This window comes from Labrus mixtus, chromosome 16 (assembly GCF_963584025.1).
Source record: "Labrus mixtus chromosome 16, fLabMix1.1, whole genome shotgun sequence".
NCBI lineage: Eukaryota > Metazoa > Chordata > Actinopteri > Labriformes > Labridae > Labrus > Labrus mixtus.
In genome coordinates, this window is record NC_083627.1 from 3,262,539 (window position 1) to 3,276,902 (window position 14,364).

The following is a 14,364-nucleotide window of genomic DNA, read 5'->3' on the forward strand; positions in this document are numbered from 1 at the left end:
TATCTGGTATCCAGAGAAAAAATATGCAAGGAGAGGATTATTTTATTATTTTGACCACACATTTGCTTCCAATGTCTTTGTAAATACATTTTAAAGTGTATTGCTAGTTCCTACAATCTAAACGGTTTAGCACCTCAATGTAAGTCCCCCCCCCCGCCCCCCCCCAACATACTTTTAGGTCATTAAAGACAAGCAGCAATGTATCATCTGACACTGTAAATCAACCTGCCCATTAATATCCACTATGAAACCTCTGCACATTTAGACAGCAGCCTGTCCCTTCCTTTATTGAATATTAAAAGGTGTATTACTTATTTAAAACATTATCCCTATATTTTGCTTCTGCTTTGTTGAATTATATATATTTAGCAAATTCTATCTTAATTCATGTGATTTAAAATAACAGAAGTAAGGATGAGTATTGCTTAAAAATCAGAAAACAAAACTAAACACAAAAAGTTAAAGGTCATAGGATGTTGGTTTTTATTTTTGGTTTAAACAAGATGTTTTCATGTTAAAGGGGCAATATGTAACTCTGACACCTAGTGTTCAAAATCAATCAATCAATTTTTATTTGTATAGCGTCAACTCATAACAAGTGTTATCTTGATACACTTTAAAAAAGCAGGTAAAAGACCTTACTCATTGCTATATTACAAAGATCCGACCTATCCATCATGAGCACTTTAGCAAAGCAGCAAAATTGTACTGCAGTCCAAATTCAAAACATTGGACAGACCTGTCCTTTCCTCCCTAGAGTCAATGTACACGCATGTTGCCAAATCACAGACACGGAAGCTTCAGTGTTTAGCCAGCTTCTGAGCTCTAACCTCTCTCTGTTTTTCAGAAGCATCTCCAATAGTTATCCTAGTTTTATCACGTTTCTTCTCGAGGAGCTTATTAGGAAAATGCTGAGGGGGTTTAGGTCGGGTAGAATCAGTTTTATCTGAACCAGTTCGCTTGCCATCTTCCATCGCTGCAACACCGGTTGGTTTGCCGTTTGCCTCCGTCTTTTGTTCGACTGTGTGGCAGAAGCAGGCGTCCTTTACAGTCCTTTTCATAATTACAAATGTTGCTTAATACTTCAGATGACTGACATTTCCTGAACATACCATCTGCTTCATCCTTTTAATGTGTCAGCTCTCCTATCTGAGAGTCGGGAACACACACTCAGTGATGCAGTCTGTTAAAGAACATATGCATGGCATGGCATGTGTCAGTTTCTCGGCGACAAATGGCGTCGCTCCTCTCTCTCCTCCACCAGCATACCGACATTGACCACCGTGTGACATTTCCCAAGACCTGTCAGCAATCAGGAGTGACGCTCTGCCCTCGTCGCTGGCAGTGATCCCACATATGAGTTTCACATTGATTGCAGCTTCATCATATACTTGTACACAATATACTGTAGCATGGAAAATGACCTCCGTGCATCTCAAACTACACAACATGATTTCAAGATGCTGGTGCCAGTGGGAACCAAATATGCCATTGCAAGCGGTCAACTTTTTTTTAATATACTGTATATTTTTTATTTCTAGCATGACAGTTAAGGACAATGGGACCAAATGCTGAGTAATATCTATACACTCCACCTGACAGTTTGGTAGACGGTCCATAATCAGGAAAGGTTAAAGCTTTGCATGTATTGAATGAGTAAATATAAAATGAAAACTCCCACTCTGAAGTTTCCCGAAACTCTATAGGAATGTTTAAACACCTTTTAGCTTATTGTTTTGAATTGAAGTTAAGATTTAGTCTCCCTGCTTTAACTGGCTAACAGGTGGCTACTTTCAGCCAGTAAATGCTAAGAAGATTTTCTAAAACCAATTTCATACAATTTCAGATACTCAGACCTATAATGTATAAGCAAATTAAAACAAAAAGGTTTATCGGCCGCCATATTTGAGTTCAGATTCAGTCTCACTTCTTTAATTGGCTAGCAACAACAGACACACACAAGTGAATCGCTTATCAACGTGTTGGCGAATTTTGTGGCTTAAGAACCAAATTCCACTCTAAGGAGTCGTTTGAGTGGAAAATTGGTAATTTGCAAGATGGCTTTATGCTTACCTTTTAAAATCGCAATATGTCAACTTATTGTTTGTTCATATTGCCCTCTAGTGGCCAAAAAAAACAGCGCAGCTTTAAAAGTGAAACGGAAAGACTGAAAGCAACTTAATCAAAACATCAAAAATAATTAACAAATAAAAAGATTCAATCACCGTATTAAGGAATATTTAGCAACCTCGAAAAGAGAGTTTTTGAGGGCTGATTGTGAGTCTTGTAGTTGATTCAATTTTGTAAATAACGTGACACAAAGTGTGTGGTTTCTAAACTGCTGTTGTATTTTATTGAGACAGAGATTTCCCCTCGAAGACCACAAAGCAGAATGCAGCATGTGTCCAACGAGCCATCCTTCTCTTGATGATAAACCACAGAACACACATCCCCCGACACACTCATATAAACATTTATCGTGCACAGCAGCTATCTTTTTGGATTTATGATCGGTATCCTCTCTATTTCCAGGCCAGATATTTTAACTCGGGGATGTCTTCGTTCTTCTGATAGAGAAATCCCCGCTGCCTCCTTCTGTCAGTGCCTTATCCCCCTACTGTATGTTCCGTTGCTGGGAAAACAGATCCATTACAGGATGTGTGGGTCCTCCTCCTCAGCCTGCAGCCGTCCTCATAAATGTAGCAAAGAAGTATTTTGCTCTGTATATTTCAGACACTTACATCATTTGATGTCAGCCCTGCTGTTTTAAACTCAGGGTATAAATCAAATGATATACCGTATATACAATCACAGAGCTGGGTTCAGACCAGCATTGACTCGTAATGGCCTCCTCTTCGTGGCTGTGGCCGCAGGCAGGCTATGAATCAAGCAGAGAAGGGGGTGTTGACCAATGATTAGATGCCAGTCCCCTTTAAACCTCAGCATCAACGATGACCTAAGAGGTAACGCTGATGTTAAATCTGCACTTAGAAACGCTTGATTAGTACCAGGTCAGCAATCGAGCTGCCATGAGGTGACAGCGAGGGTCACCAGGCTCCACTTACACAGCAGGAGAAGCAGAGTCATTCTAAATCTCTCTGACACTTGGGGCCGCGCCCAGGGACTTTTTACAATGTGTTCATTCCCGACCACAGTGTAACCAGGAGGGGAGTCAGAACGCGCCGTAATAGGTGCAGATAGATGTCGAAGTGGCCATGTTAGCCCATGTCTTGCAAGAGCAGGTTGGGATATAATGACCTGAAACTGATAACTGGGCAGTAAACATTGTGGCGTTGGTCATAAAGCCAATCAAAGAAAATTAATGTTAAAGTGGTTACATCATGTTAAACTCATAAAAGCAAACGTATTGTACTTTATTTGGTTGTCTCAGTGTTGCCATATAGACACAGATGCTGAAAAGGGGCAATCTGTTTATAACACATTGTGCCTTCTTTGGGTTGCTTACCCATGACGGGATATCTATGGGATATATTAAAATTGTGCTCTCCAAGTTAGTGGTTGAGATCCGGGATCAAAAACACATTTCTGATATGAATTTTGTAGGAGAATGTGAGGACAAACAGTCATGTTTTAAAACCTCAATATACTTATATGAACTTTTTTTTATGAGATTACATATTTGATGTCGAAGCTGTCATTTTCTGTGAGAAACCCACTGAGAACTGTTTAATGTATCTAGATCCCTCGGTTCTCTGGAACTCTTTTAGCTTCTTTTAGCCAATTATTTTGGTTTTACAGACAGTGATGGAACCTGTTCCCAACCATAGACTGTATATACAACTGGACGAAGCCTGAGTGACGTCACCCATTGGTTACTGAAGGGGGCTTTGGAAGCCCTTACATGGCGGTCGCCATGCTGGAAATGCTGTCTCAACCTACCTTTCAGTCAACCTAACTTTCAGTCAACGACTGGAGCTGAGGCAGGTTTTAAGCCTCCTGACAAACAGCCATACCATCCAGGCCCGTCAATCAGGTCAGCTATGGGTTTTATGATAAGTTATCAAAAAAATTCTGAAAATAACTCTGTGAGTCATGACTGTCTACAATGGGTGTAACACCCGAGTCCCACTGTCTGTGATGTTTTCAGAGTTTTCAGAGTCCTATCTTCAGTTTGTTTACATCGCCCGGATGGCCGGCTGACTCCTCCCCTCGTGTATAAAAGTTGTTTAATTGAGGGACTAGAGAAAAGAAGAATAACATACTGTACTCACTGCTTAACTGTGTTTCTAGATCACGCTCATTTCAGGTAAATTTACATGCAGTGTGAAGATACGAGCATAATAAAGATCGCTAGCATTAGCATGCTAACACAACAATGCAGCGCGAGTTGTTTTGGTTTCATGCTGGTGCTCAAGGGCGACATCTGCTGGATCAAAAAAAATCTCATATAAAGCCTTTAAAAAACAGGCTTTTTTGAATGGGTGTTTATATGACTTCGGGGGCTTCTGCAGCCAGCCTCAAGTGGACACTTGGTGAACTGCAGGATTTTGTACTTCCGCATCGCCTTCATTTTTCATCACCATATCGTATTATTACAGTGATACAGTGAAATATTCTGACACCAGGAGATAAGCTAGTCCAGGTCTTATTGTCTTGAGTGACTGCACTTACCACCAGTTAGCATGAGGGCACACTTGCACATGCAGTTGTCGTTGTCCATGTCCTTGGTGCTGAAGTCTGCTCCGTGGATTACCAGACTGCTCTGTCTGCCTGCGGTCCCACTGTGGCTTTTCAGAAACAGTCTGAAAGACATCAGGAGAAGGGAAAAAAAAAAGAGGGAGTCAGGACATGGAAACACTTCAGGAGGAGGAAACGGGGAGCGGAGGGTGGTGGAGTGAGCGGTGTAAGCAATAAAGGCCGAAAGAAGACATAACATGCTGCAAGAAAAGTCTCTGGGGAGATATTTATTTTTGTTGTAATTGAGTACATGTAGACCACCTGGAACAACATTAACAGGGTGGAGAGAATATAAAAGAAAGAGAGGGAGGATATGAAAAAATGCCATATGGCAAACGAGGAGAGGAAGGAGCATGTAGTTTAAGGAATGTCTGTGAATCACATTTCCATCTGCAGGGCCACAGTACAATATTTTACACCAAATCAGGAGACTTAAACTTTAACAGTTATTTTTAGTTTAAATGCAATAAGCAGTCTGTTAAAACAATCATCAATTCTTTGCCTGGACAGGAAGGGCAAATTATCAAGTTTTTGCTGTCCAAGTTTCTGATATTCATCATTGTCTTCTTTGTGTAAGTACTTCTGTTTCTCCACTCTTCCTGATGTTACATTCCTTTAATAAAAGCATACACGCAACTGCATTTTTTTCCACAACCTAACATTTATTTTATGCCAGATCCAATTTTAAGTATTTTCTATCTGAAGGAGTATATCAGATGACCGCAGGTATGCAATAACGTTAAGGTGCATGGTATGAAGAATCTATCATATAGAAACCCAAAGATGGAGGTCGCTGTGAGGACGCCAAAGGAAAGGAGAATCAGTCTACAAAGAGAGGCTTGTCATCTTAACAACGGCGAGGGAAGCTCGGTGCAACCCTTGTTGTAGAGGAATGTAGTATTATATGAGGAAAAACTAAAATTGAGACATAAAGCTAGCAAAAGTCATGTTCTATATTGCATTTCCTGAAAACAATAGGTTGCACTCAAGGTAGTATTTACAGAAAAAAATGAATGCAAATGTTATAATTAAATGTAAAAATTGCCAAAGTGACGGCCATGTTGGTGTTGGCGATATTCAAGCGGCATCCTCTGGTTCTAAAAAAAGAAGCCAATGAAGTGCAAACAAAAATGCAGTTCCTCAAGTTTCCACATGAGGACTGGCTCCAAAAGCAAAGGAATCTCCATTAGAGCCCCAGATTAAAATATAATTTTTTTTACAGCAAAAATAAACATGTTTACTGCCTTGTGCAAAAATTTATGGTTTCCGTGTGAACAGCTAATTTCTTTATGGTAAAAACCTTCTGTTGTGTGAATATATTATTTCTATCCGTTTGGATTATATCGAGGATAAGAGTTTTGTGCACATTTGCATAATTAGGGGCGTGGGTGCGTTGACTGATCTCTCAACCTCCATTCCATCTCTTCATTGTCTGATTCTAGTTGACTAAAAAGTTAAGTAGAGCCTGCAATTCTAATGTGGTAACCGCCAACCTTTGGCTTCAAAATGCCTCTTCAGTAACCAAGGGGTGACGTCACTGAGACAACGTCCATGCTTTATACAGTCTGTGATCACATTTGAATTAATGAGAGATGGAGATCAGAGTTTGGAGCAATTTCCCGCAAATATAAATTGTTTACTTTTCTTAAATATTTAAACCAAGGAACTTGTTGTGACAGCATAATGCACATATTTATGTAATATTTGTGTCCTCCCATTGCCTACCTAATTTGTATTAAGGTCCCATGGGGGTACTCCAGAATGGAAGGAACTCTAGCTCTCCATTACTGTAAATGTATGTAACAGATTTGACATAATTGCAGAATGCCCATGCTATTCTCAATGCAAAGAGGGTGCATACATCCAGTGAAACTATAAACAACAAAACAGGTGATGACCTTGACTTGGTAACTTTCCATCCAATGTTCAGATGATAGGAAGTCAGAATTAAAGAGGTCATATTATGCCCTTTTTGTGGTTCGTATATTTAATCTATGTACCTACTAAAGTATGTTCACAATAGCTAAAGTTCTAAAAAAGTGTCTGTTTTCATGTTCTGCCGCTCCATGCACCGGCTCGCTTCTGACTCTCTCTCTAAGGCTCTGAAGTGCCCATGTTCAGAGTCCCCACGTGTGCCAAGTCTGATCTGATCTGACGGTTCTCGGAAATGTCCCGCCCCTTTTACCATATTGGGAATGCAGCCACTTTGGCTCCGAGGGCCGAGCAAAAACATTAGCACCTTAGCACTTCTGTGCTACCGCAGGCTACGGCATATCGTGGACGTGCTACAGAAGTTAATGGGCGTGCAACATGAGCTGCTGGGAGCCAATGGGCTTAGATCAGTGATATCACACTGACAAGACGTCACACTGGCAAATTTTTATCGAGGGGGGCTAGAACCCGAGCGTTACATGCAGCTAATGCTGCAGCTAACAGGAGGACGTAGGAGAAGCAGCATTTACGCGGACTTTGAATTTTTGCACATAGATGTGCCTAAACATGCACAGGACACTTGGAAAACACACTAAAGAGCATATAAAAACAGAAAAAGCATAATATGACCCCTTTAAGCTTCCCTTTCCATATCTTCCCTCGGAGCATGTGTCATTGGGGCTGATAAACTGTCACTCCCAAGCTGAATTCCTTCCCACACTTTACATACAATAGAAATCTAATAAGCATCTTGGAAGCAGATTTTCTCCTGGGTGAGTCCCACAATGAAATTATCTGTGGTGTGATCAGAAAATTCCTCCATACAGATCTGACAGTTCCTTCATCCGTTTGACAGCTCTTCAGTAACAAACAAAACACACCTTCCCTAATCTGCTGCATTGCACTTTTTTTTCTCTTAATCTCCTTGTTCTCTCACGCTCCCTCACTTTCACTTTGTCCCATCAGCAAGAGATTGCATATCTAAATATCAGGACTGCAGCACCAGGGCCAATCAGGTCTCTTTTGTTAAGTACGCTTCTCTCGGGGTGGAAGCAATTTCCTGAATTCATTTCTCTTCCACAGGGGACCAGGGGCGTGTAGTGAACCTTACACCCAGTTTGAGTTTTCCGATGAGAAAGTAGCAAAAGCAAAAGCGATATTTTATGCTTTTCAGGAGAAGTCATGCACCTCCAGTCTTGCAAAACCTGTAGCTGATGTGATGCAACAGGTAGAACACCTCAAAGAAAATGACCTTTAGTCTTCCTTGGGAAAGAAAGTCATTTAACGTGAAAGACTTCTGTATTTGGACAGCTGTGTAAATGGAGTATAGGTCACAGTGGGGAATTCTCCATGCCACTATGCCAACACGTGTAATCCTAAAATGTACAGTTGAGTCATGTGTCCTGACAGTGGCACCGAATGACCACTGAACAATTGCAAGCTGGTTTAAGAGCCTCTGAGTATAATGTAAACACTTTAGTAAGTATACATGCAAAGGGTTCTTGTGAAGATTGAGAACCACTGTGGATTGTTGAAAATATGATATTTCTTATAATGTAGAGCAGACTGTTGCTTCGTCCAAGACTTCTACAACTTTTTTTTATGTCACGTCTTATGTCACAGCTAATAAAAAAAACATCCAAATCATGCATTTAAAGAAAATGTGGCTTCACACTATACAGGCGAGCAAGAGTCAGGGAATGGGGGCCCTGGTAGTCTAGTGGTTAGCGGGTGGCCTGAGTTTGAATTTGACACTGTGGCTACTTTCCTGCATGTCACTCCCCTCTCTCTCCCCCCAATTTCTGACTCTATCCACTGTCTATCTCTAAAATAAAGGCAAAAAAAAGAGAAAGAAAAAAAAAGAAAGAAAGAAAAAAAGAGTCAGGGAACGTGCGATTGTGCATATCGATGGACAGACAAGGAAAAAAAGCTTGAATTGATCATCTGCTCTTTGGTGACTCAACACTTCATGTCGTCTTTATGATGACTGATGTTTCCTAAATAACTCCAATGTGCGCTGAGTGCACATCTGTCTGTGCGTCTGCACGTCCTGCTCACTGCCCTGTGTATCATAAACTACAACCTGATCATGTAAGATGTTCTTAAATCAGTATGGGCAGCTGTTAATACTCTAAGTATTTATAATAGGCCTACTTAATAAAACAATGTCATCACATGGATTAACTTCTCTCAGTAATCTGAAACTGGCTTCCAGCATCCCTGCATACCCGATAAACAAAGACCATTTTTAGGCACTTGATCCCCTTGCTCGGAAGGATCTCTACAAGTTTCTGCGTCACATCTGCGCTATCCATATACATGTGGGCTCTGTCTCTGTCTTTCTCTTTCTCCCCTCGGCTGGGGGAGTACAGTATGTTGCAATATTGTTTCATTAATATTCCCGTAGTATTCTTTGTTATGTGGGAAACTTATGTGATTAAACCTCAGTGTGTGAGCACAGAAATGTTGATCTGCCTTGAGTCATGTCATTTTGCAAGAAATAGTAGATTAATTTATATTGGTCATAATCCCACAGAAAAAAAATATAAAACACTGCAAATTCTGTTCACAGAGGCAGCGAGGTAGGAGACAACAAGCAGCCTAATGAAATGGTTGCCAATTGTAGATATTTGATGGGTCATTCATAGTTCATTCAGGAGTCTGGGAGAAAGCAGACGAAGAGAGTGAAGCAGGTTTTTACTTCAGATGAGAATGAGAGGTGGTCATGTGACCTTGTGCAGTTTTCACACTTTTTTTTTTTCAATAGTCAGTCTAATATAAAGTAATTGTTTTATGATGAACATTAAATTGAAATTCCATTCATATGTTTGGTTTTACTGTCAATTATGGTCATATTAGTAAGAAAATCAGAACCAGACAAAATCTGAATCAGACCTTGATGTTGCAATCAGTGCATTAAGAATTTAGTTCTGGTTACCTAGCTAAGCTCCATAAAGGCCGAAGGAATTTATTCGACCATTTCCCAAAGGAAACCTCATTAAAATATGGTGCAAATGTTCTCAGGAAGTAAACATGTATTAAAAAAAATCTGGGATAAAAGGTTAATTTTTGAACCAGTGTTGAAAGTCATTCCACTTTTGACTGTAGAAAATGTGGAAGGAAAATTACTAATTAAGTAATCTGTGTCCATGATGTCGTTTTAACTGCTGACAGATGCCTTTGGAGATATCTTCCAGTTAAGAGGAACTCGTGTCCTGTATCACTTACAGGAAGCAGGACTTCTATCAGGAGAAGAAAACATGCAGATTCAAAGACGAGCTCTGTTAATGCTCTGAGAAAAAACAGACTTTACACACCCACTCTCCTGTACTTTCCAGAGCTGGACGAGGATTGTTGCACTGAAGAGTCATCCAAAGCATCTCATCACTTTGATGGACTGCTGTGACTGTGCTCACTGAGTGCACTGCATTTTGACCAGACCAACAATTCCAAAATAGACTGACGTCCACTCTCCCTGTTGCGATCCTTTTTTTGCACGATAAAGTGTAGCAATCCAAACATGGGGCAATTAAACAAACAACAAGAGAAGAAGGCTTTTCCTAAGGCCTTTGTTAGAAAAAAGAGCAATTGACAGAAATATGGCATCCAGTAATTGATGTTAATGAAATGCATCATCAGCCCCATCAGAGATTTAACTGGTAATGCGTGCTAATCTGATGGTTCCCATTGGAGTAACTTAGTAATGTGATTGGTCAAGGCTCATTAGTAAACACAATATTTAGCTGTGGGAGGAATCATTGTACTCAATGACAACTCTAGGGAGGGAGGTTGGTGTCCAGCCATCTAATTCCTTTGAATATCCACAGGGGATGCTGGCTTTGTTTTTGATCTTTCAATATATTTGGAAAAGTCAAAGCAGAAATGGTGCATTTCCATTTACCCAGCGTGGTGTGAAGTCAAGCACATCGTTTTTGGTTTCAGCGAAAGTGAGGGAAATTCAATATTCAGTTTGAGTTTGACAGAGAAGAGGTCTGTTTTTGAAAGAGAGACTGTGTCCAATTCAATTAGGATTATACACTGAATATGCCAGAGTAGAAATCACACGCGAGTCAAGCTTTTTCGCCTTGAGGTCCTATGCTTCAACAAACCTTGGACACTTTCTATTTCAACACAATGTTGTTGCATTTTACAGGTTATTATCCAATGTACACACATACCTACATGGCGGTATTGTGCTGGGGGGGTTCCGTGACTCAAAGGAGATGGCTCAGAAGTTTGGCATGAAAATGGTACTCATATAACCAAATACCACCAGGGGTAAGAGAGAAAACATTTTTCCTTATTAAGGTTAAGCAACGCCTTAATGTTCAATGCAGATTCTGTTTCAGTTATAATGAGGTTACGCTCTGGAGTGTTAAAGCTGCAAAATTGTTGAGTGAGAAATCAGTTGCAGAAGACTCAGGAACCAGATGACAGTGATGCATCTAAAATGTCCTCATAATAGAAGCAATGATCGAGTTTTACGTTAAATACCTTATTTCCTTTAGAGACCGATTTTCAACAAACGCAATATTGTTCCAAATCAAGTCACCAAAGGGTGAATTGGAACTACTTCTGGACGCGAGTTTTGGTCGATACCTATGAACAAAATGTCCAATGCACTTTTCACTTTGAAAACAGCAATCTGTTCATTTATATTCTACACAAAAATGTAGAACTTGTTAATTGAGATTATCATTAAGCAAATGAAATACAAATAAAAAGCCCATTTTTCGCTCCAACATATGATAAACCACAGAAATATATCTTCAGATATGTACCATGATAAGACATCCAAGTTTAAGAAGGGTCAGAGTTTTAGAGGACCTGCCAAGTCGTGCTCTGTTGTTCCCGTAGAAAGCACATAAAAAACCCTGAGCACACATAAAACAGCCTTCATAACCCTAGAAATGTGTTAAATTCATAAATCTGAGGTGACCAAATGTGTCCCTTTTGTCCCCACACAGAGGATGGATGTGTTGGACCAGCAGGCTGGGACTGGCTTGGGGCCCTGGATCTGTTAATAATGTCGCCTGTTTGCAGACTTACTTTAATGTGACACTTCCCATTTCACATCACTCTGTGTTACACTGAACAGACGATATTGCTGTCATACAGTCACTTAATGAAATAAGTTCCCCAGGGGGGGGGTTTGAGACACGCCATATAACAAAAGTGTCTAACGTAATGTATGTCACCCTGTACAAAGTTCAAGTGGTTCCTTGAAAAGTACAATCCAGTAATAAAATACAGATATGGTGTAAACGATCACTATAATGTTCACAAAATGTTTCTTCAGGCAAAGTGGTTGTGAAAGTGGTTGCAGCACTTAAAAAAAAAACATGTCCATTTTCATCTTTTGACTGACACACCAAAGCTTAGTGTGCTTGTTTTCTTTTATCTTCTACATGAAGGGCGACAAACCCAGCTAGCAAAGGGTCTAGCACGTGCTGTTACACACCTGGCAGTGATTAGCCTCCTGAACTGCAGTCTGATTGGCCCATTGCAGAGGTTAATCACCCTGACCAATGGTTCGCTTCCTACTGCATGGTCTGCAGAGGTGTCTGCTTTTCTGAGACCTGCTTGGCTGCTGTCTTGCCACTGGGTGTCATGTCGCTCCATAGAGACTTAAGTAATGCGAACATTATGTGCAGTATAAGTTTGCAAATTGGAGTGAATAGTACAGTTGTATTATTTATGTCTCATATCCATTTAAAGGACAATTTTCCGAGTAGAAAAAGGATTACTTCATTGTTAAAATGAAAGTTATTGTGATGCTTTACTTTGTAAATCTTTGTCCACTTGTGCATGAAATTTTAAATTTAGAATTTACTGTTGACTTGGAAATCTGAAGATAACATTTCTTAGGTTGCCATGGAGAACTCTGTTGATAGATGAGTTCACTATAGTCAAAATATACATCTCCATGACAACTGAGCACACTCCAACCAATGATAACTACCATGTCATCGTGTTAAAAGCTCTGGAAAAAGCTAGTTGGAATTCTTTTGTATGTTATGAGGAACTTATTTTCTATGTATTCCAACCTTGAGGACTTTCTGCAGTGAAATGCAAGATGGTGATGGATAGTACCAGTCAACATGACATACTGTACATAACAATATTCCCTGCTCACAGCTTTCATTACTTCAGTCTTAAAATACAACAATTTGTTAAATCCCAACAAATCCTACCATGGATCCTGGTTTTATGCCTATCATAGATGTTGCAGCCGCAAGCTTTGATGCGTCATCTCCGTATCATTTGAGACTGGAAAATGACGCTTCCAAGGATGGGGTTCAAGACATAACTCAAGATATCTAAGATTATCCCTCTGTGATTCCTGGAAACTGAAAGGTCACAACGCTTGAAAGGCCAAATCTTTGCCAAAATACTCGCATGAAGAATATCTAAATAAGATCTTTCCAGAGGGAAATCAGGCCATTAGTATAAGGAGAAATCACTGGCTCTAAGAAGTTGGCAATCCTTACAAGGAAGAATATTAAATAAATTTGTAATGGATCATTCAAATACAGACATTTAAGACCTTTTGAGGCTCAAATACTTTGAAATATGAACACATTTTTCTCCGTAACTCTCAACTTGTGTCTGTGCATAAAATTAACTGCTATACCTCGGACAACTTTGGAATGATTGTTCTCTTACAGCGTGTCCTCACATCACTCGAGCATTAGATTGCAATGTGTAACAACAGACGCCTGCTTTCCATACTGCATCCTTTAAATATCCATTACCTGCTCTGTGAGTGTAAATTTCCCTTGTGCAAGGTGTATTTCTAGTGCTTTTAATTAGAAGGTGGAGGATAGGAAGTGTGTTTCTTTTGTATTGATGTGCCTTTGACATCTGCTATGAGCTGAATAAAATCTTTCCTCTGTGGATTGTTGAATAGCTTATCAGTTATTTCACCTCACCACAGCGACGGGGTTCCAATCCCAGTAAAAGATATTCTTTTTCACCCCTGATTGTAAAATTAGCCAATATGCAGATGATACTGTTTTATACATTGACATGCTGTCCAGGGGCCTTTGAGAAATAAACACTCTCATATAGTTTACTGCCTTGTTGCTCTGTCTTTCAGTATTTGCACACATGTTCTTTTAAATAATTAAGATAGTAACAAATTAATTTTACAAGTTCAGGTGATCTTTCTCTTTTAGAAAATGTTAAACTCTTTTGTATTCACTGAGTGCATAACCTGTCAAACATAGTTGATCAAAACCACTTACAGTGCCAACTGAAAAGTTATAACCTGTAACTTCAAGAGCATTATCAATCACCAATGTTTATCTGCGTGACACTATTTACCTAAGCTGGCACTGTGTGTCATTCATTTCAGTTTGCGGCTCTGTCTGTTCGTGTTACATAATTGAGTTTGTGTGCAATTCTTCTCATTCCGAGCCATAATTTTCCCAAAGACTCAGCATTATTTAAGTTTTTTTTCCCATCTTCCAACTTTTTTTTTCTCGAATCAAACTCAAAGATCTTTCGGTGTCTCTTGTCTATGTTGCTTTCTGTGCAAGCTAGGTTCACTTTTTCTTTAGCCAGTGTGTTCTCAGTGATTTAAAGCACTAACCCATTCTTGAAGTGAATAAACTTTGATAAATGATGGTGATTAACTGAGTGTTTTGATCCGATGGCTATCATTACAACAATTTGAGCAGGTCATCAAATTATATTTGATTTTATTATTTTCTTTTCTGCAACCCCATGCTG

The 14,364-nt window shown here is 39.7% G+C and overlaps 1 protein-coding gene across 1 annotated transcript in view; it reads right to left on the minus strand.

The window, feature by feature from the left end:
- Positions 1–14,364, minus strand: part of angpt1 (angiopoietin 1) — a 63,054-nt gene that overhangs the window by 3,981 nt on the left and 44,709 nt on the right. Inside the window, exon 8 of the mRNA XM_061059017.1 lies at positions 4,633–4,763. Within this exon, the coding sequence (XP_060915000.1) occupies positions 4,633–4,763 (131 nt within the window). The remainder of the gene's footprint in view (positions 1–4,632; positions 4,764–14,364) is intronic.